Genomic DNA, 23,577 nt, shown 5'->3' with positions numbered 1-23,577 from the left:
GATATAACCGGTTTCTTACCGTAAGCAACGATTCAACCTGCCCAATCTCCCGTTCGAATTACACTACGTTATCCTCTTAGTTGGTCATCTTTCCAGCAAAACCTCAAGTGCTGTGATTTCGCAGTTCCGCTGATATTTTCTAGACGTCGCTCTTTGACTGTTTATCGTGGTGGAGTGCAACGGTCAAAAGTACGAAAATGACAGCTGATGAAGGGCCTAGACTTGGAGAGCATTTAGACCTGGGAGCTTCGATGAATAAATAATAATGGCCAACATCTTGACTTCTTTTCATCTTGTTTTCTGACTTTGAAAACCCATTCCGTGAACGATGACAACCTCATCAACGGACTACACAGCACCACCATGTCGCCTACATCGGGCGCTGCTGAGATGCGATAGAATTTCTGGTTGACCCAGTGACAGAGGTGTAATTGCTAGCGCCAGGCTGTGGAAATGCCATGGTAATTTGTGGTATGTTCTGCATTGTAGACTGGCATTCCATCAGCTCGATTGACAGTAGCCTGATGTGTCACAAGGTAAGTTTGCAGTGGTGCAGTGGAGTTCGAACGTACAAGGACTGGATGACTGGCGGGCTACTCTGATAAGCCACGGTGATTGTATTTAAATGTGTGTGATAACCTTGGGACACCGCTGTTCCTTTTTCTTGACGTTTTTTTCCGGAGATCTGCAAACTAAAGCAAGAGCTTCAGGAGGCCCAAAAAGCATAAGTTGAAAATTGGCTTTCCTCATATTGTAAGAAGGTAATGATATGAGATAGAAAAAACCCAATTTTACGATGATATTCCCGTATCAAAAGTGTTGGCGTCAAATGCGACTTGACATGTTCATTTCATGACTACATTTATGGAGTTTATAAAGCACCAGATCTAGCTCCTGCTGAAAACGCTTTATTGTTATCAAGTGGTGTTCAAATCGCGATTTTCAAGTGGTGTTCAGGTCGAGAAGTTCATTGAGGAATACTTGATTCGATCGATTTTCTGTGCCTGGGGCGCTGCAGTGCAAAGCCACGCATCCTGGTCTTCCCGTCAGATCGCAATGAAGCATCAGATAGGCCGGTTGGCTTTTGTGGATACAGAGGGGTCCTGCTCGTCGGGCTAACGAGGCCAGTATAGAGAAAGTTGCCTTCTCTACCAATGTATTCATAACTCAGCCATGGGTTGTGCCAAAACTATCAACATGTATATTACTACGTATATTGTGTTTATTTTGATATTTTTCCTGGGATCAAGGGATTATGTGATTCTTGTCAAAGCGGATAACTTCACATTGGGTTACATCCCCACTCTTACATTTCTTGGGGAAACTTCGAAAAACCTGATGAGTATCCCAGGCCGGCTGATATCGGGTGCTATGACTTTAGCTCTTGATGATATTAACAATAGTACGACTATTCTTGCCGGTCATAATCTCAGGATGATGTTCATGGATAATGCAAATGATGATCTAATCAGTATCAATGCTTTGTCTTTGATGTGGAAGAATGGAGCTGTGGCTTTCATTGGACCAGAGAATAGGTGTAAAACTGAATCAAAGGTGGCTGCAGCCTGGGACCTGCCAATTGTCTCCTTCGTAAGTAAAGTTTTATTTGACACCTTTGTATATTCGCATCATTTGACTTGTAATTTCATGGTCTCTTCAATTCACTGCCAACGCCTGGCAAATATCATCAGAGTATGAGAATCAGAATGCCGTGATATCGCATGTAATTTACTTTAACTCAGACTATTGCCAATTCGTATAGCAATAGACTTTCAGCGCCAAGTCATTGGTCGAAACCCTCATGGACCGGTTTCGAGGGTCATTTGTCTTGTCTTGCCGGAGTAAAACAAATCGGAAAAAAAGATTCCAAAATATATCGGAACTTTTTGGAACTCAATCATCACGTTTTAACCTTATTAACTTTAGGTTGTTGTAACCTGATTTGAGTTTTTGTATACTTTCAAGTCTGATGCGTTTCTTATATATATCGGATATTTATGGGAACACATAAACCACAATCATTTCACTCTCACCAGGCGCTAGGCTGACCAGTATGCATCGTGCACAGTATGCATCATTTGCCCGTAGGCCTATACAAAGCTCTTACGTTTCTTGTAGAGGTCAAGACTTACAATATTGTTCTGGATATTGGAGTTGTTGACATGTTGTCTGTCCCACTGGCCTAAAATTTTAATAGGCAAAACATTTACTTAGATTTAACAATCTTTTTTTTTTCGGTTAGTCATAAACGTATGCTTTTGATACGTCTATGACATGCATTTTGATACGTCATTGAACGGTCCTTTAATTGCATCTGCAAAAATGATAATGTACTGCGACATCTTTAGGCCTGCGCTTTTCCATATGAATTTAATGAAAACGGTGCAAAGTTTTATTCTAGGTAAGATCAAATTGCAATCTATGACGATTATCATAACCAGGATAATGACATTTACGTTTATCATAACAAGGATAATGACATTTAATGGGTTTTGGGACTGGAAAATTCTTTTTTTTTCGGTTGTCAATGACCAAATTTACTTAGAAGTGATAAAACGGTGAATAAAAAGAGAAATCATAAAGAATAGAATGATCATGCGTGTTAAGTAGACTGTTTCCCCTCATAAGCTTCCACTTTGAAGCTTCGCCTTTCCAATGCCTTGTTCAGTTAGCTTTAAGATGCATGCAGGGTCTACTTTAGGACTTTTCGTTTCTTCGTTCCCGATTATGAATTCCGAATTACCTCTTTGTTGACATTTTGGGTCAGTACGGATAGAGAAAATCAAGTATAAGTCAACAGGCTTGGTTGACTTGAACAAATATAACGAGGATATTGTAGGCATTCTCCTGCTCTTGTGTTATTTGTATTGGGTGAGTTATTTTACTGAAGGAATACAGTGATGACGAACATGCACATCGACCTGTTTTCATCATGCGTTTATTGAATGGTCATGGCGTACTGAACGCCCAGGTAGAAAAAGAGAACAAAAACTGCTTTTTTCTAAACATTTTGATAAAAGCCTATTTGTAGAGATTGTTTATTTTTCAAAATTTGGACGAATGTAATCGAAAAAAGACCTTATGACTTAATCAACTATCTATAGATCTTTTCTTCACACTAATAGCGTTGAACATATGAAATTACTTTGGTCGTAATCTCTTGAACGATTACCAGAATCACTAAACGTCCATTTGATTGCTTTCGCTGATAGCCTTTATGAAGTAGTATTCACGCTTTATAGATAGCAAGACTGAAGCCATGTTGAGTGGTCGGGATGTTTATCCGAAAAAATCTTCCCAAGATACTTAGTAGAGGTTTCCATCTTGGCTGGTCCGGCCTGCTACAATTTGCATTCTCAGCTTTAAAGACATGGCAGTTTCCTTCCACCCCCCCCCCCCCCCCCCACCCCCGGACGACTTAGGGCTGTAAGAGGAGCATCGAAAAGGCCGAATTTGAAACGGTGCGATGTCGAGGGTACATGAATAAGCCATGCGCATACCGTAAACGAAACCATGGGGCAACTAGAACGACTAGCCCAAAACACAGATAAAGATGTAGCAATCCAGCAGTTAGTGCTGCGTGAACGTATGCCCTAATTCGACCTTTAAGGACTTATTCAAAATTTTAAATACAGCAATAGTAAACTAGGGCTGCTAACCGCGACTGTTAGTAACAAAACCGATCTTAGTGGGATAAGGCTAACTGAATCTGGCCAGTCATACCAGTTAATTCCCGCCTTGGGATTTGTGTAACATCGACCTCGGCTTCCGGCCATGATTGCTGATTGAAAGTGTTTTGTTCAATCAGGAGTAAAGAGTAAACTGATCAAATCACGACAACCACGGAAAGCCAATGAGGCAAGCATTTCTTTTGCGCTATTTGAAAAATACGTTATTCTTTACTCGGCGACTCACATGCATGTGTATGCAACCGCTCGATAACTGATAAATAGTTCTGGACAGGTGCAGTGCAGCGAACTCTTCCTAAGATAGAAAACCTGTGCCTCATCCAAGAACTAATTATCTTGCCAATTGTTTTGCCTGAACCGTTTATATGTTGGAGTATCATTAGCAGGATGCTTCCTTACCTCATTTTGAGGTTGAGAATTACCTTGGGTATATACATCCAAGAACCTTCAAATGATTAAGTCTACATACATTCATTGCCGGAGAGGTTTTCACAACATCCGTGATCCTATGTTTTGCCAATGAGTCCAGAACCGCATCCAGAGATCCAACTCATCAATGCATAAACTACCTGTATGTTGAGTTTATCAATGTATAAATCGCACAAATACTTGGCTGAGAGTTGGTTGAAACCGATTTAACCGTTGGGCGATCACTCAAAAAGTTACCGGCCAGCTCCAATTCCTCTGTGCATTCTTGACTATCTTGTTCTTGAAAGATGAGGAAATGCAGTATGTTTGTGCTTAGAGAAGTCAGCCTGATGAAGTCCGCTCACGGATAACATCCTGGAAAATTCAGGACTTTTCACTCGGATCTTACCGGTATGAGCTAGGGGAGGAACATGCATGTACAACTGGGCCTGGTATTCGTGGATCCTTTGAGCCCTGCCATGACCTCAACCGACTGTCCTTTGCAAAGCATTTAGAATGCACGGTTCACCTCTCCGCGCACCCCTGTAACTTGACTCTGAATAAAGTAGTTCTTGATTGAATTTGTACGATTCGAATTGCCGTATAATCCGACTCGTATTTGTTTATTCAGGAACTCGAACCTATCAGATAACTCTGAGTGTGGACATGCATACAGGAGAAGCAAATGTACCAGGTGATTTCGGTTCAGCAGCAGGCTAGCTGGCTTCCTACGTTTGCCAACTTTTACTCTTACAGCCCTTATCACGTTTTCTGCCTCAAACCAGCTAATTATTGCTGTAGCCACGATTGAATAATGGCTTTTGCTGGTTCCATTTCTTTTCTGATTTGTACTAAAACCAGTAGTGCGCAAATCAGAGACGTCACACTAGGTTTCGAGCAATTGCTTTTGTAGTTAAGTACACGTAGTTGTAAAGCATTCCTCGTTTACATGTAGCCAGTTGACTCGGCTATCATATCTGAGTCGACGTCTGGTGAGAAAAAAAATCTGTAATTTCATGCCTGGCTTCTGATCAAAGAGAGTGAGACGTCATTTGCCAGGTCAATTTATGTCGTGTAGGCGAGGATTATTTTTTCTGTCGGGGGACGAGAAATTCTGCTTACATGTACATGAAAAAAACCCTAGACCCGAACTTTACAAACTGAATTTCACCCTGATACAAACCGCAATGAAAGTCTTTGTGGTTCAACGGTTAGAATGCTGGACTTTTGACTATGACAATTAAGATACAATGAACATGGAGAGTCAGTACGGTTACATGAAAGGTGCACATGACTTAGGCAAAAATACTAATATATGCAGGCGAGTTAGGCAAAAAAAACTCAAAATGGCCGAAAAGTGAGTAAGGTAATTATCGTAGGAGGCTGACGATGTTCTTCTGTGGTGGTGATAAAAAGATGAAGAAAAAGCAGTCTCTGACATTCATTCAGTCGATAACATTGTATTGGAATGTGATTGATTTAACTCAGTCAAAATATGCTGTTTTAAAGGATTTGTTACAATGTAATGTGTCGATATTGACTGAATTGCTTCGTGTTCAAGATTGAGTTGTTGAGAGGCGGGGGTGTCTTGGTGCGCTGTTCGGGTTCAATTGGAGCTGATTATCACGATTTCGTCTCGGATACATGATCTGATAATGTTCCCGCCTCAGGTGAAGAAGTCTTTTGCGTGTTCAAATTGATCTGCTCGGCCAGGGATTTATTTCTTCATCTCACCTGCGATCAGGTCCCGTGTCACTTGAACAGGTAATTCAACACTGATGCGATTGTGAGATAACCTTTGGATCATTACCGAGACTGCACGCTTCGATCAATTTAGTCTTTATTGTCCTTCTCCACCTGAGTTAGGATGTCCCTTTGGATGCAAAGACTGATCATGACAACCACAAATCTTGACCGTCTTTTTTTCAAATTGATCTGCTGCATCAATGACTTATTACCTCAACGCACCTGCGACCAGGTCCGTATCCCTTGAACAGATAATCCAACATGATGCGATTTTGAGTATGATATTGAAAAGTATTAATGCATGGATCATTGTACGATTGCTTCGATCAAATTATTGCCCATTAGGGGTCTTTCCCACCTGACCCGGCTGCGCATCTGGACGCGAGGGCGTTCCTGATCGTCCTTTTTGCACTGTGTGCTATCCCTGCCAACGAATGCTATCAACACCCACGATCTCAGCAAGGCTGCCGCTTCCAGAGAAGTACTACTGAATACTTTCGTTGTCAATGTCCTAGCTTTAAAGAAATTCCGCATGGCTTTTGAGGCGGCCATTAGTATTCAGATGGTATCAGCTTCTTCACCCACAATGATTAAATATTACCGCTTCATCCATATAAGAAAAGGCAGCTTTCCGCTTTAATAAAGGATACGTTGTCTATGTGGAAAGAAAAAGACACTTCAAACATCAACCACTTTAACGGCATGTTTGCATTGCAACCGTGATCTGGACCTGGGAGTTGTCTCTGCGTGATCGGTCTGTGAATGGGCGGTGTACCTTTTTACCAAGACTGCCTTTTACCGCGCTTTCCTTTTTTTCTTGTAATGATAAACCCGGCCAATTTGCAGCGAATATTTTGAATGGGAAAAACTGGATTTGTTATTTTGTGCAGACGATACCTATTTAGAACCTTCCGACGACCTGATATGGGTCGTTATGGGGTTATTAGTCTGAAATATAGATCTACTTGATATTCAATTACCGGTGTTATCAGTGCCACGATAATGCATGTACTTATTCGGTGATAATAGCAGTGTAAATCATGTCTATTCGACAACAGTAATCATTGTAACGTTGATCACAATATTCTCTTTTCACCTATAAGGTCACAGGCAATTATTCATATTTTGATGTGTCGTTCTCTTTCTATAAGAGTGATTATTGGTCAAATGGGTACCAGGCTTGGCACTGATGACGAGTGGGTGTGTCTATGTTCTCCGGGTTCTTAAAATTCGATATTTGTGGAACTGCCACTGACGCCAACAAAACAAAGCGTCTGTTTCACTCTTTTAAGAGAGAATTTAAAAGACCTCTGCAACTTGATCTCGCAGCCATTTACCACTGTGTGCTACTAGCTTTATTGTCCGATGGCGAAGTAAGATGCAAAAAGAAGCATGATCTTCGAATATCTGCCCCGGACTTTCACTCTCGCGATTTTACATTTAAGAGCTTATGGTGTGCTTATGGTGATACAGAACATGTGAGCTTATATAAATTCCTTGGTCTAGCGAACAAAAAAATTAACTATAACAAAAACAAACCAGAAATCGCGGTACCGTTGATACAGCTGATGGTTATTGCAACCTGACTTCATCTACATCTACGTTTAGTTTTAACCGTGCAACATGGAGAAAAAACCCTTTGTCATATTGACGGCCCCTTTTGTTTACATGCGCGGCAGGTGCATACTGCATACGTCATACAAATTGAACAGCCATGGTACATAAGGGAATCATGCATTTCCTTGCGACGGGTTCAATTCAAATCATTATGCTGTCGACCCTTTGTGGTGGGAAAATCTGTCTTCTGATGTAGATATCCTGAACAAAGGATTCAATGTGATTTTGATATCAGCGGTATCGAAGGTATTGTGTCTGCATGGAACCATACCTTTCTCCGTCCTCTTGCAAAAGAGTAGGATACTTTTCCAGGCGGGACTTGTGAAACTGCTACACCGGAAATCTATTTGCTGACAGACGCACCTCTTGAAAGTCGTTATCAACGACACAACTTCTCTGTCGTTGCCCCATCGTTAACCATGCATCACTGGACCAATCACTCCCGGTCAAATCACACTTGTCACTTCTCGATATCTTATTGATTCTGCTGATTGGCAAGAGCGATATATATGTGTTAGTTTTGGGTTGAGTGATGGTGCAGTGTGGCGCGTAATTGATATGACTATCTTGTTCCGACCAGGCCAGAATCAACCCGAGCGAACGAATAAACCCTGATTGGGATACCCCTCTGATAAGGAACAGAATCTTGTGTGAAAGAGCTTCATACCCCTGTGGAGAAAGTCCAGGAAACTATAAGAAGAGGAAGAACGTACTCCGATGCCATTTAGACATGCGTGTTCTAGTTGTTGGTATGACGTGAGAGGGTATGACTTGTTTTCAAGGGGGACTTAATTTGATATCACACTAGATAAGGAGCTACTAAGTCTAACTGTACTTACTATTAACATATCCATATGATGGGAATATAGTAGAATCAGCCATCTAAGAAAGAAAAAGTCGAACTGAACAGTATGGATGCGGGACAGGATCATTTCTGTAGACCAGCAATTGGTATGGTCATGTCAGAATTATCACCCAGGATGACCAACGACTAACGTTCATCAGGGATGGCAAACGTGTTCGGAATGCAAACCACACCTCATATGATTAATCAGAAGCGGTTGCATTGTTGGCGCTGGATCTGTTTTTTAAACGCTGATGGGCATGATGTGGAGGCACAATGTGGTCTTAAGTATTGAGTCAAGACTATGGTCAGCTTGGTTATAAATAGTTCAGTTTCTAATGAAGGTACATCACCCATGCACCACTGTAATATTACCCTTCGAATGGCTTCGTCAGCTTCCCGATAGTTTTAAGTAGCATGTACAAAAAAATCAAGCTGTAAAGAAACCACTCAACCTACTTCTAAAAAAGCTGCTTGCAACTAAATCGATCCTCAACAACACTTTTCAAGAAAACATGCTATCTCACTCCCGAGATCAATGCCTCATTACAAGTGAAGTGAAGCAATTGCCCATCTTTCTTCCTCAAGTTATCCCCTCCTTATCCCTAAACGAAATCCCTATCCTTCACGTCATAGCAGCTCATTCTGATGAAATCGACGTGCCTTGGTTGTTGATTTCGTTCGCTTTACACCAGTCGATGAGCACAATTAAATAATGATTGGCCCATTAAGTGAGAATCAGATGGCTGTCTTTCGAATTCAATTTCACCAAGCTCGCATCAAATTTACTGCGAATGCCGCCATCACAATGTTATCACGTTTCACTCCGGATTACAAGCTATTTATGCAAACACGTTTCTTGCCGTGTTAGTGCTATTTTACCCCTTGCATAATACCCTAGGGACCAATAGTCACTCTGTAACAATAGTCTGTGATATTTAGTGTCAAGCAGTCTGGTGTGAAATAAACAAGTGCTGCTACATGCGTTGTCGCAATCGCATACTATGGGAACCTACAACTACGATGGTCGTTACAGCTGACCCAAACTCGAAGCCACCACATGTTCTGGGGAAAACGGCGCAGAACCGAGAAAATCACTCTGGCAACTGATTGATAGTCTGGTCATTGCTGTGACAACCTAGAGTGCGAACCTAATCTCGACAATAGATATTATAAACAACGTAATACACTTAATGCAATCCTCCTCAGACTGGTATTTGACTTGAGCAACCAGCATATCTATATCGTCTGATTGCAGTGACGTCACTTTGTCGAAATGGACGAATATGAACTGGAGAATCGCCAAAACGCGTCAAAAGCTTTTCTCTCTTTACTAAGCTCCCAGTAGATAATGCAAGCTCCATGCGATGTCGCTAAGGCTGGCGTTACATAGGCCTCATTCGTTCACTTCCCACATGTCACGTTCCCCTTAATGCGTTCGTTCCTCACTGAATGCATGCCACAAGGCCGTGCATTCACCGAGGAACGTTAAGTAAAGCTGGAACGTGACATGTGGGAAGTGAACGAATGAGGCCTATGTAACGTCAGCCTAACTGACGTATTAATTTGTTCGTTGGATGACTCCGCACGGAATGTACGAATGAAGAGACAGAAATCTCCAAAACGCATCGTCTGCAAAAACTTTTGCAAAAACCTTCAAATGTAGTCGCATGGAGGTTAACCACAACAATTGATAAAGAGAAGGTATTCTGCTGGCCTGCTATAAAAAAGACCCGCGATAAGATGAAATATCTGTTCACAGAATCTTCTTCGTTTGTCATCGAACTAGCAGGGACAGTTTTCTCGGAACCCTCTGGTGATCAGCATAGTTATTACTGTTTGGTTAGGATTAGGACTCTCGGAAATGCAATCACTCTATTGGAGGACGGAGTAATTACACATTGGTCCTTATAGATTATCTCAGAGGCGCAGGTTGACAACGTGCTGATAGCTATCACTGGTGAACCGTCCCGATATCGATATGGCGCGAGGAAAACTAATTTACTGTTGTGAATGTCGTATGATCCCTGACAAAAACCGTTCACAGTATTCATACAAAAAGTGTGACCTCGGGAGATTAGAACAAGCCTTTTCAGCCCTGTTATTAGGAACCGCAGATGGTCACAGATGACCCCTCTGTTATTAACTCTGACGGTAACACGACTCCATATACATGTAGATGCACATCGGAGTTTTTTACCCACAGATTAAAAGAAGTTGCAGGCTCCCGTGACTTTTTCATCACAATCTAATGATAATATGACATTATCACGGTCTCCGATCAAAGACAAAATTATTTTATTCGTCTCGCGATTTCGCTCATGCATTGGTCGTCGCATTCGCAGGTAATCTGGCATATGGAAGGGGTGGGGGGTGATTACAATGTACGGCTGTTACCCCTGCTGCCTTCCTGAACAACTGCAAAAGCAATCACCCCGATTAGTTATGCATTTGCGAAATCGAGTCCGAATGAAATACGTTTGTCTTTGATTGGAGACTGTGAATTAGTCGAATTACAAAAACCTGTTTAATATGTAGTGGGAAGGTTCGCTCTGACTACTGTTGAATCGCGATTATTACATCCCGGCAAAGCTACTCATTACATCGATTTTGTGTTTGCTTAGAGTGATGAGCGGAGGACTTAAGCAGATGGATTCACGTTGATTACAGCCTAATCTCTTCTGAATACCTTTATTAATAATGTTCGATGAACTATTATCAAAGGGATGCAATTCGAAATTAATTTGAATTCTTGGCGGTAAAATCATCAGTTTTCATTCAGAAATCTCTTTGACATCTTTTGAAATTGAAATCTAATCAGCTTTAAGATTGAATGAATTCATTCTCATGCCGTGTAATGTCTTAGGATCTCTAATGATGGCTAGAAAAGAGAGAGAAACGAGAGAATCGGCTTGAAGTAAAATGATTAAATCTACCAGCAATTTCCACGCACACGGCTCAGCCCCACGCCTTAAACCCTCTGCCAGAGGATCTTTGCGGAGCCAGTGAAATTGACCCGAACTCGAACAGCAGACTAGCAAGCTTATATCTTTTGAGCAACGGATGGCAAGCCATGGTTTTGCCAGTTATTTTCTGTCTAAGGACGGTATACCTCTTATGGCTTCCTTCAAAAGAAACGGGTTGAACAACGCCTCGACTCCGTTCTTCCACAGACTCTAGTCTGTGGTGCTTCCCATCTGCGTTGAAGCCATATCCGTTCAAAACTAGCTACAATTAGTCCGCAGACGCCTACGACCTTCAAGTTACCACGTACCAGTCAAAAACTATGCATATTTTTGCTTAACCTGTGTGGTGCTTGGAAACGTCTCTTTTGCCGACAAAAGTGGCTAAACACAGTTAGATGGGCTGTGTCATAATTAGGACTGGTAATGCATTGTTGAAAAATTGCCTAAACGTGTTGTAGAGGGATATTAGAATAGTAGAGTTTATTTCATCGATATTTCAAAAGATTTTGAAAATTAAACGCGATGAGGAAGGAGAACAGACTCAGTAATTGGATAGACTACTTAGTGACATTTCATTTAACAATGCCATTTTTCAATTATTTAGTCATAGTATTTCATTTACAACAATGATCCCCAACCCCACGCAAAATGTAAGTTGATATCGTGATCGCAAAAAGCAACTACACAAAAGGTTCTGGATCATATATGCGACGCCTCGCTCTTGTTTGAAATGTGACAAAACCATAAATACGGTGTAAAGTTACTGATCTCCCTTGTGAATGCGCTACACACTTGTCGATATAGATTCCACCAACTCCAAGATACTCGATCGCGTAAGTATGACATATCTATCGTAAGTAAAAGACGCTTTATTCAGTGGCAAGATGCGTTGTATCCATATCAATGTTGGCCTTTGGACTGGCGCCTTAGTTAACACAAATGATGATAACATTAGGTGCAACTCGTACCAATAAATAACTGGAGTTGGTCCGCAGACATCATAAGTAATAATTCTTTACAGGCTCCACGCGATTTGAATTTTCTTGCTGCTGATAGTCAAGAGCTACTGACGACGAAGTACGAAGTACAATGTAAAAGTACCTAAGGAAGATTTTTTTCGAAAACTTCACCGATTCCCCGTACAGCTAGGTAAAGAAGATGATTTACAATTGTCGCGTAAAGCAATTAGCAAATGACTTGCATGATGCCATGACACGTCGTCGTTCGTCTTTGGGGTTGCGAAAACTGCCTGCAACGTAGGTCACGATCAACACTGGAACATTCTAGATAAGCCAGAGATCAAACGATGAAACACCGGGCAGTATTTGAGTTGCGATTAGCCTTAGAAAAATAAAACTGTTAACGATGCGACTCCTGACTGCTCAAAAGCTTATCCACTCAACGGCCTTCGGGACTTTTTCATCCTCACTTCAGTCAAAACGACTTGCATGGTGGTTTCTGATGCGCTGCACTCTAACTAATATTAGCGCCATTGCTATAGTCGCGGTAATTTTTCCAGCAACCAACATGTCGATTTCTTTTATTGGATCCAGAATTTATAGTTTGCAGTGTCATCAATTCAATCAGTGTTCTTGCTGTCATCATCTGTCATGTGGGCAGTTTTCTTTCTCGTTTGGCGCTTTGTTAAGATCGAACGAATGAGAACTGTGATATTCGGTTATATCGTTGATGATGCAAGGTCAGACAAGATTACAAATGTCTAACGGTTGTCTTCTCGGCTGCGATTAATAGAAAGGGATGAAACTACTCCGGTATTTACGGCACATGGTAATCGACAAGAATAGTAATTTGTGGGAAGGAAAAAGATGAGGTTTTTGTTTTGTGTCTCCTGTGGCTTCAGAATACGGAGTGATGTTACGGCTATACGGAGAGTTGTTAGCATTGGCAAGGAACACTCCCGGGGGAACAATACTAAACGCCAAATGTTTTGCCCATACTGCTAAAAGGTTCTGTTCTCGGTAGTCATTGCGTCGGAATTGCTTACTTTTTGTAGCCACTCAGATTACACCAAGACGAGCTTCGTTCGAGCAGGTTCGTTGTAAATCTTCGACACGAAGGTGTTTCGGGACTCAGCTCTCGCTCTTTCTAAAGGTCGGTAATGGGGGCGAACGCACCAACCACAGCTCCTGAGGGAAATTCATTCACTTGGATGGTTTGACATCTCTTTCACTTGGTACAAAAGTAGTATGATAAAAAAAATTGTGCAAACGAGACACAATATATTCGTCGCGGTTCCCTCCGTTCCCACACGGTCGTAGAGCAACATCCGCTGTTCCCTGGAGTCATAGGCAGTAATATTACATTTACGGCTCATAAATATGGATACCGTAATTCTTGTTACCTTTCTTCTCACAGTTCACCAGATCTATTCAAACAAGGGGAATCGCAAAATAGAAAAGGATAAGTCATCAGTTCGATACAATCATGAATCGCAGGGTAACGCGGATTCACACCAAACCTAATGGATACGAATCTTACAAATCATCAAACTGACTTATTTTTACTTATGGAAAGAATGGATGTTGAAAATGCTCTAAAAGTGAGATAAATGTTACTCTGTTTATAGTCATTTACTCTAATTTCATCGATCTACATGCAAGACTGATTCTCAATGCTCAGTCTAAAGGCACTTACATGGACGTTCAATGCAACATGTTCAATTTGGATAGACAATCCGTTGACACTACGCTGTTTGATGGCCATGGCGTCATGTTTCGGCTTGACCATTGTTTCAATTTCAAACGGTATCATGAATTGATCTACCGGTCGTAGATCGATGAAACTAGAGTTAACATTACCAAAACCGGTACTTGATGATGACGGCGTCGCCGCGCCTTTGATTATCAGAAACGCTGATAGTGAAATTCTAAAATTGAGAAGTTGTTGTTTCTACCTCCAAGCTTGAGCGTGACATTCATTCCGTCTGAAATAGCTATTTTAGCGAGTGGGTACATTCTCTCGGAGTCAGTCAGTCAGACGCATTATTGAGATCGACTTAGTTTCGGTTACCCCAATCTTACCAACTCATCTCGGTCATGAATGCGATACGATAATCTGGACATTTCCCCTGACGATGATACTCCAGTATGCCTCGACCACGCAATAAACTGGAATGGTATTGTCATCATTAAATCAGCTATTGCCGGCTTATCGACACCTTCTCTTGTATTTATAACCCTTAAATATTCACTGTACATGGAAGCAGGATTATCGACGGATGGTGAAGATACAAGGTTGTTTTCGAGCCCTTTAATATTCTACCAAATGTAAAAAACCACTTTGCTGCTTGATAAATCTTCTCAAGTAAGCTGTGAGCAGAAAGAATTTACCTTAATGTGTCATCCTCACACTATTAAACATGATTTTAGTAGCTTTAGTTTTGCCTAAAATTACCACCAGCGGCCAGCTACAGCCAAAGGAAGACATGAGAACAAAAGTACAATTTTTTGAATTATTTGCTGAAGCTAGGAGCACTTAGGTAAATTACCATATTCAGCTCCGTAGACAAATAGATTCTTGTAAGACTTCTAGAAATCGTACGGACCATGGATTAATATTTATAAGAATATAAAGATCTTTATCAAGAATGTTATAAGAAACTTCAGCGAATTTTCTAATCCACCGGAATGAAACGATACAATCAGGCTCTTTGTCATAATGGGAAGAGGATGTAGCCAGGTCTAATCTTTGATATAATGTAGACTGCTGTGTAGACGTAACACAATTCATGTTCTTCTGGTTGAATACCAGCGAAAGCTTGCTTTCTTGAGGAGTGCTGCTGTTTTAAAGTCTCCTTATGGTCGATAATATCATCGTTAGTCGATATCGTATGTCCATTTCACCGACCATTTAGTACTTTACGACATCTTAATGCCCTTCTTTACAAGTCGGATTAACTGTATACCACGTCTGAATGAGCTACGCTATGGATACTTATGACCAATAAACTATTCCTCCGAACGATTGCCGCGTTCAGTGAGATGACGGGGACATTGGATGGAGTCTTGCTGCGCGAAACGATGCGGTTTGTAATCCAGATCAATCTACCACGATCATCACCCAGTGGTTAATAGGTGATACAAGGTCTACCTGTGTTGAACCAATACAATCAGAGTCGCGGATTGATTGTGCTCTCCTAATGATATCTGTTATTGGTACCTTAGCAAATCTCGACTCACTGCTATGAGTTGAATTTACCATTTCGGGGGTTGCTTTGTAGCTCTGCTTTCTGACACCTGTGACGATTGCTACGGACAACGGTTTCATAATGCAGCATTGGTAATAAATAGAATGGTTTTCCCTGTTGTTGTACATTACTACAAAGGGACACAGTATTTGACCTCTATCATGGCAATGCGAAAAACACCACATGTAGCTGATCGGGCGTCAATTGCTCTGGGTCTTTGATCCATGCCATATGCCGCGCTTAAAGTTCTGATCGCCTGTTTGTCCCTTGCGCACAATCCATCAAAAGAGCGTCGTTTTGAGAAATGAAACGTATCGCATGTATTGGATGCTTTTACTTGGTACACCGTTGTAATTCGCTTTCCGGACATCATGACATTGAAGGTGACGTCCCTGATCATGCTAAATGTTCTGTATCATTTTGACCATTGTCATTTTGGCTATTTTATCAAACGACATAATAAATTGTAACTGTGTTCAGGGAGTTGTGTTTTAGAAAGAAAAATTTGAACATGACTGCCTACAAAATTGCATGTTTTGATAAAAGCATGCATGCTGTTAATACTGTACAATCTCTGATGACTTTTAACATGATAAACCATATCTACCAAACAGCACTCCAACATGCCCAATGTATCACTAACAATCGAACATGTTCAATATATCATTAAGATTTAGGACAAGTTAACTTGTGCACTTATCACAAATTCAACGATGCAATTGAACCAGCAGAAAATCCGACCACTAAAAATGCCACACAAAATTCAGAAATTTATGTTCATTTAAATGCACACATGTAAACTGTAGGCACTGTACTCCAAGCTTATACATAGGAGCGAGCACACACACATGTGTTCATGTCGCCCTCCAGACAGGAACTGACACTGAATACATGTATTAATACGTTACGCCATATACTAGGGTGTTTAAGAATCAACTCGGGCCGGGTGACATCATACAACTAGAATCAATTCAACTGAACCTTGTCGCTAATCGGCACTAACAATGTGCTTGTACTATAGACATTTGTTATGCTTTGTGTTATTCTTGTTGATAATGCTCACTTACCCGTGATAATTTAGAACGGTAAAAAAAGAAACAAGTTCAAATTTTCGTCTGCTGAGTCTGCCTCCAGCTGACATGATCACTGAAGATAACCAAGATTGCGTCGAAAATCACAAGATACTGTTAGCTCGTATTTTAGTTTCATGTAAACGAACAACTACTGGTTGCACCAAAATGACGATGGTACTCAGACTAGCCGATGACTTGACTTGGATTAGAATGAGACCAGGTTTTTGTCTAGCAGCTGTGCACCTCCAGTCATATGGCAGTCAGACTGCCCTCCATTGGTACAATCAAATAAAAGCAGCTCGAATGCATAGGTCAGCCTCACCAAAAACATCTTATACGTATTTTATTTTTTCGTTACATCCTCGAGCAATCCCACGGAAACTCCAATACGGAAATATCCTATCAGCAATCAAGGTGCAATAGTCAGAACATAATGGCGCCTACCCCAGCGAAAAATGTAGCCAGACTGGCAAGAAAACTAGTAATTGAATGCTCAATACCACGTAGATTTGACGTATTAGCGTTATAGATATGACAAGTCCCGTTGAATGATACCCTAACGTGCCAATGACTGCGACCAAAGGTTTTTCCGGCGGCGCTCTCCTCATTGTATTATCAAACAGTCATCGGCCCCGGTCATCGGCACGGCAAGTACCAGTGTAATCGAGGTGCATGTTAACCACGATGGAAAGTTCGCTCGCTTTTCCGGCATCAACATTCATACTAATCAGTCTTTGATATGACTTTTGATCGGTGGTAGCAGCAGAGAATATAATAGATTAACGAAAATGCAGTAGAAGACAAGATACATCCTAAAGGAGTGAGTGGTATCAAGAAAGACTAGTTTATGACATAGTTTGTTTGAATAATGTTAAAAACCGTTGCAGTTCTTCAATAATGGCAACTTGGTGATGTACGGTAACAATGCATTTGCAGGAGCTTTACCAGTGCAGTGGTGTTTTTAAAATCAAATTCGAATCCCACTTGTATCCAGTGCAACTTTGATCGAATGCACTCATTCATATCACCTGAAATCATGATCATTCTGAATAGTCAAAAAATGAAAAACATTCAGCTTCAAGCAATGATCTTAACAAGTAGGCATACTTCAGTACCTGTTCCTGACCTCGTGCATCATTTTAAAGGTATTCTAATCAACACGGAGCTGTGGAGTTAAGAACTGCACTGTTTACTCTTTCTGGTTGTTGTTTATAAAAGGCTGATAAAACACTCAGCTGCATGATGAGGGAAAGTAGAAAGGGGACACGCAATCTTTAATCCTCTGGCGAATGAGCTATCCCGATTAGCGCCCACCCCGACGTGGTGGGAGATGTCAAAGTTCGTAAAATGGTAGCTCAGCACGATGTGCATAGAACTGGCAGGTTCTTCTGCAGTTCAGAAGGAACCATCGCACTTTAAGCAAGTTCTCGGTGGTTTAGCACTCATCGTTCTCAGCCCACAGACAGAAGTTTGTTTACAAAGGCTTTGTTTGAACAGATAGTTACCTGGAGGATTCGATTCATTTACCGTGATAATCGCGATTCAATGGGTAGCATGCTGCTGAGGTTCGAACAACATGTACTTTCATCTCACATTCGTAAACAGTTATAAGGTAGTAGCTGTTATGACTCCCAACATAGTGTGCCTCGGAAACACAAGACAGCGTTATTTACAAGGAAATTACAATTAGCGACTTTAGTCTTAAGGAACATTAGACCGACATGTTAAAAGCCATTGGAAAGTTGTTCATGTAGTCATGTAAGCTTACATGAATACATGTACGACGTGGAGAACATTGTCAAGCAACAGGCTAAGTCGCATTAGATCGACATTGTTAAGTCTATGCCTGTAGTTCAATCTTTTTGGGGAGTTGGTCAACTTGAATACCATACTGATTATGCAGCTGATTTACTACCTCGGTAGAATGTTTCTTGTGGTTAGTGTGATAGTATAAATCAATATAGAAAAAAAACATCTGATCATTTTCATTAATCTAATTGCGGCGAGCTTTAGCTGTAAGAAGAGCAATCAATCTGTTTGATGCAACATGGAGACATTGTCATTAGACGAGTGAAATACAAGCCATCTCCGACGCTGACGCCCACAGTCTGAACTAAAATCAGCATACCAGAGATTTTGATGCATTTGTCATTGAGCTTTCGTTATATGTACAATGTAATGTGATAAAGTGCACTACTGGTCTTACTTAGTGTATTATTCAAACTTTAAAAAATATCGAATATTTGAAAAGCACGCAGAGCTCCTTTCATTTACGTATAAGAGGAGATCTTGCATAGGGGTACATTTTGAGTGAAATATTAAATGCTGATACGATGATTGCGTGACAAAAAAACTCAGAGCCAGCAGTCGGGGCCATTAGTTGATGCGGTTTCACCATATAATCCGATACCATTAGCTCAGTCGCCATGTTCCTGAACGCGTTTTGGCAGTTGAATAGGATAATGTGCTTATCACGACAAAGCCGATTGTCTACGCGAAGACTCCGTCGCAAAGATAATTCTCCAGCATGGTTAGTGCCGTTATGGACTTTACCATAAGGATACTGCTGATCCCGTAATGGTATTTAAGACGTGAAATAGCTCACTCCGTCTCAAAGACAATTCTCCACCATGGCTGGCCAATGTTGGCCAACATTTGTTGGTTCATGTTGGCTAGTGTAGACCGGGCTTATGACCAGCCAATCTCTAAATGGTAGGTAAGACATGAATAGTGGTGCACATATAGACATCAATACGTCTGACTTCAGAAACAGTTCTGTAGCGGACTTCCTTCAATGTTAAAACGCTTTGAATACGTGGACCGGGTTCGTCATCTTCAGTGAGACACGGCAGTTGTACAAACATTTGCGTGCCCGTTCTTCACGCTACCATGAGCCCTCAAATTTTCAGTCAAAGTATTGGCGTCTTGTCGTAATATCGGAAATTCTCAGGTTTCATCCTTCGGGAAAGCAATAAGCAATAAGCCAATAATAAAAGGTCGTGGCAGATTCCTCTTGTTTTATTTGAAGAAACCCGAAGAAGAAAAGGGCATTTGGCGTAACACTATTCAACATGGTGAAGACATCGACAGCATGGTGTCGATATGTACTTATTACTTCTACAAATTGGACGTCTTTGTGTTAATCAATCACGCGAAAAGCTTTTCGATTTCTTACAGTCATCTTGGTAAAAGGCACGCCTGCAGAATAGACAGTCTTCAGGCCCGCAGTACAAGAGGATTCTTCACCCTGGGTGTAGTGATGATAGTTGTCGTTAACTGCAGACGCCTCAAAGTGCAGACAAGGCAACAACGAACAATATCGGATTGCCTTGGCAACATATTCATACGTCTGTCATACCCTGTTGATCCATCATGAAAAGACCAAAGTCGCCAAATGCTCTTTTCTTGCGCGCGACTAATAAGAGACAATGAGTCTACCATTAGCGATATCAATAACGAAATGTGGTGCATTATCTTGTATATAAACCTGTCAGCGATACTTTTTTTTTCTCGAGAACATCGGATTAAAGTTTTGCACGAAAATAGATATTACATGGTGACAAATGTCTGGAAACTCAACTGTAAACATGATCCGTCACATCAGAAAAGATGATGGTTTTTCCTCTAGCTTTCAATACAAACTATCTCTCTGTCGCTTCTGGTGGCCGTGTGTTTTAAAATAGAACATATCAACATTTTCTTTTCTGAGCCACAAGAAGGGGGAAGCAGGCGTTGATGGGTACCAGAAATTAATGGACATAAAGCAGTAGTAATCGATTTAGCATATTTGTCCTAGAATCTGTTGACTTTACCTAATTGATAGAAAATGCAGACATACTTATTGATATATGATATCTCCATTACCTAAAGTAGTAAGTTCCCTCTCCGGATTGAATAATTGGTCACGTCACTTCAGAATGACATTTCCAAGTACAAGACATTATCAAGACATGCATAATGTGTCTGACCCGGGATAAGGTCAACTAGGCATAACATGAGAGGTCTTGTAAGTGGACATCCTGACAAAACTAGATCAATATTTATCATAAACGTTTCAAAAGGATATTATATACCCAATTTTCTTCGGAATCCAGGTTTGGCCTGTAGCTATATGATTGCTGGTGATAACCACTATACGACAGCATATATCGCTGACTGTACCGATCGGCTCCACCTGAAAATGCTAAACAAGCCTTATTAGTTCTGAAATTAGTATTCGCAGAAACGAAAGGCTAATTATCATTCAAAAGGGGATACTCAACAATATCAAGACTGCTTATTGACATCACACAGGTCAAATATCCAAGATTGGTTTCAAGTGACAAGAAATGTGCCAAGTCAGCATGAGCCAAGAAACATTGCTGTGTCAATGGTTTGACTAAAAAACATTATACTCGTAGTGACACGAGAGGATCAGATGACAAATGACCAACAATTGGCTCTATTTTAGATGACATGGAGATGACGGCAAAACCGTCTTGAACATTGTAAACTCTATAAACAATAATGGGCGAATTATAACGTAATAATGTGGGAATAATAGCCCAACAACAAATTATTAAATAGCGTTTTATAATACACTGACACTTGAGAATACATGATGCTTTGCGCCGGGAGTTGGTGTAACGATGTCCTGAACGACGTACGTAGTGGAGTCAAAAACCTTAGGGGCAAGATGTACCTTTCAGACCAATGGCAATGAAGCCGATGCCAGCAGTAACTGCCCCCAATGTTGCCAGATTATATGTCGCGGTCCATGGCTTATAAGATGTCAACACAATACCACATCAATCTCATTTCGGCGGTCACGACAAGGAATATCAATTCAGCCCTCAATGAATAAGACATTTAGCAAGTTATCTATAATGATATAAGTTACCAACAGACTGATACCCCTTCATCACATTCTTATCGTCGTCTGTATTGGCTTAAATAATGAATGCTCCACTTAAGTCTCGCGAGCAAACGACCCAAAGACATTGTTCATCAGACGGGCTGAATGTCAGAAGACCTTTTTTCTCTGAGGACATTAGTAGCAGCCACCATAGTCTAAACAGTCATATTGATGGGCCACCCCCTCGCCGACTTTTATAGTCTTTCACCGACAGTCTGATGATGCCATTTCATCGTATAATCGCCTTACCTTTCAACACTTTGTCACCAGAGCTATGCTGATGTCATGGATGTCACATGTGAGCTTTCAGACAGTTCAGCAGCATGTATCATTTGTAACGACTGAAATGAACACACCATATTACAAATAGGAGCAAGGTGCACATTTTGGTTGATTCTTGAGTATGAGTCAAAAAGTGATAAACTCTCTGGAGTACAACATTGGTCATTTGCTCTCCCAAACATGACGAGTCGACAGATCGTCTGATGGGATCAGCAATTCATTTGAATTTGACATCCTCCTCATGATCACGAGCATATTATTTGTCACTTATCATACATGTTATACATAGAGTTGTTTGCACTTGGGACATTCGGATAACTCGAGGGCAGGGAGATTAATGATTTCACTCCCACGGTCAGTGTGTATCATCGCGACGAGTCCGCAGAGATTCCCACAGAGACGATAATTATTTTGATAAATTTGCAGCTTGGAACTGTCCAGTTGTCGCTAAATACATCACAAGTAAACTAACCTACTATGTCTATTTTTGTAAACAAATGGTTTAATGTTTCCTATATTAAAGCAAGACATGCGTTCATAACCACTCCATTGTCCGGAGAGATAATTGAATTCTGGGGAAAGAAAATCTCATTAGGCTGATAGATGCTCTTTTAGATCCCGAAGAATTGCAGAATCAGTGAAAGTCAGTGCCGTGCTGCTAAAGCATATGGTAAGAAATGCACGCGTGAACAGTAGCGTGCGGCGTGTTATGGAACAGTCCAGCGAGGGTGTTGACCATTCGCATAGAATGTATCATGTACTATAGCCTAACTTTCTTGACCTCTTACATGTAATCCTTAAGACATATGACAGGTTCTGTTATACTCGTTAGTTTTGCACGTCTGTCTGCAGTGTCAGTGTTTAAATTTCGGATTGCATTTTGGATTGGTCTGCCCCAGAGACTTTAATTTCTTACCAACCTTATCAGCCAAGCTAATCTTGATTGAATTACTCTATCTTTGGCAAATCTCAAACCACGATTGAAACATCTTATCGTTTCGAGATATGCCGTTAACCAACATGCAAAAGCGACATATGTCATAGACATGCGATAAAATCTCTTTGCCATACAGGCAACTGCTGTAAACCGCCCAATTGTATTTTCGCCGATAATACCTCATGCCTCTTGCTACCTTTGATCACGTAAATATCATAACGCCTCATGCTAGCAACCCCCAAAACACAAATCTACCTTGGAAAAAACCCTGACTAATCTTAGGTAAACATGCCGAAGAGCCCTCAATGAACAACTACAAAAATATGTCTTCATTGTTGTTTTTCCAAGAAGGATACTAGACTGTTGAGTAAACCTGTTACAGAACTGTAGGCATGTTGATTGGTGCTCGGCCTTCAGTGTGTTACAGTTTATCACCTTACTAATGATTGAACGAGAGTGAGGAAGAAGATTGTGGAAAGTCCTTGATAGAGTTGCTTTCTGTGGCATATTGCTCGCACTCGTACTGCCCTCGCTACAGGAGGAAGGTTACTTTATCCATTTGAGTAAAATATCTCTGCTCAGTACGTGCTGCAAGTAGGGAGAAAGAATAGACGAGTATTCGTCGACGCGCGGTGCACATCCTTATGCAACAAAATGACATGTTCCTTATTTCAGTAATGAATCCAGAATCCAGAAAAATGTCCATTTTAGTTAGTGGTTCAACAAATCTCCATGTAGGGCGTACTTAATATTTAGAAAACTGATGGAGATGAGACTACGCTTATGAGATCACTGATTTACCTCGACCTCTTTCAAAGAAAACGAAACAATTGTCAGGCCCTGAATGGCAATTCTGACATCCACATGACCCGTCTTTTGCAAGTCAGGCATTCGACCCCCTTTCGGGGTTAAGA

General features: G+C 41.0%; 1 protein-coding gene across 1 annotated transcript in view; it reads left to right on the top strand.

Moving 5' to 3' along the window:
- Window positions 1-547: 547 nt before the first annotated feature.
- LOC135485345 (guanylate cyclase 32E-like) overlaps window positions 548-23,577 on the top strand; it is a 68,345-nt gene continuing 45,315 nt past the window's right edge. The window contains exon 1 of the mRNA XM_064767248.1: window positions 548-1,590. Within this exon, the coding sequence (XP_064623318.1) occupies window positions 1,174-1,590 (417 nt within the window). The 5' untranslated portion in view covers window positions 548-1,173. The remainder of the gene's footprint in view (window positions 1,591-23,577) is intronic.

The sequence above is a fragment of the Lineus longissimus genome, chromosome 1 (genome assembly GCF_910592395.1).
Source record: "Lineus longissimus chromosome 1, tnLinLong1.2, whole genome shotgun sequence".
Classification (NCBI taxonomy): Eukaryota; Metazoa; Nemertea; class Pilidiophora; order Heteronemertea; family Lineidae; genus Lineus; species Lineus longissimus.
The sequence above is the reverse complement of the archived record's forward strand: the minus strand, read 5'-3'. Positions and strand labels throughout refer to the sequence as shown.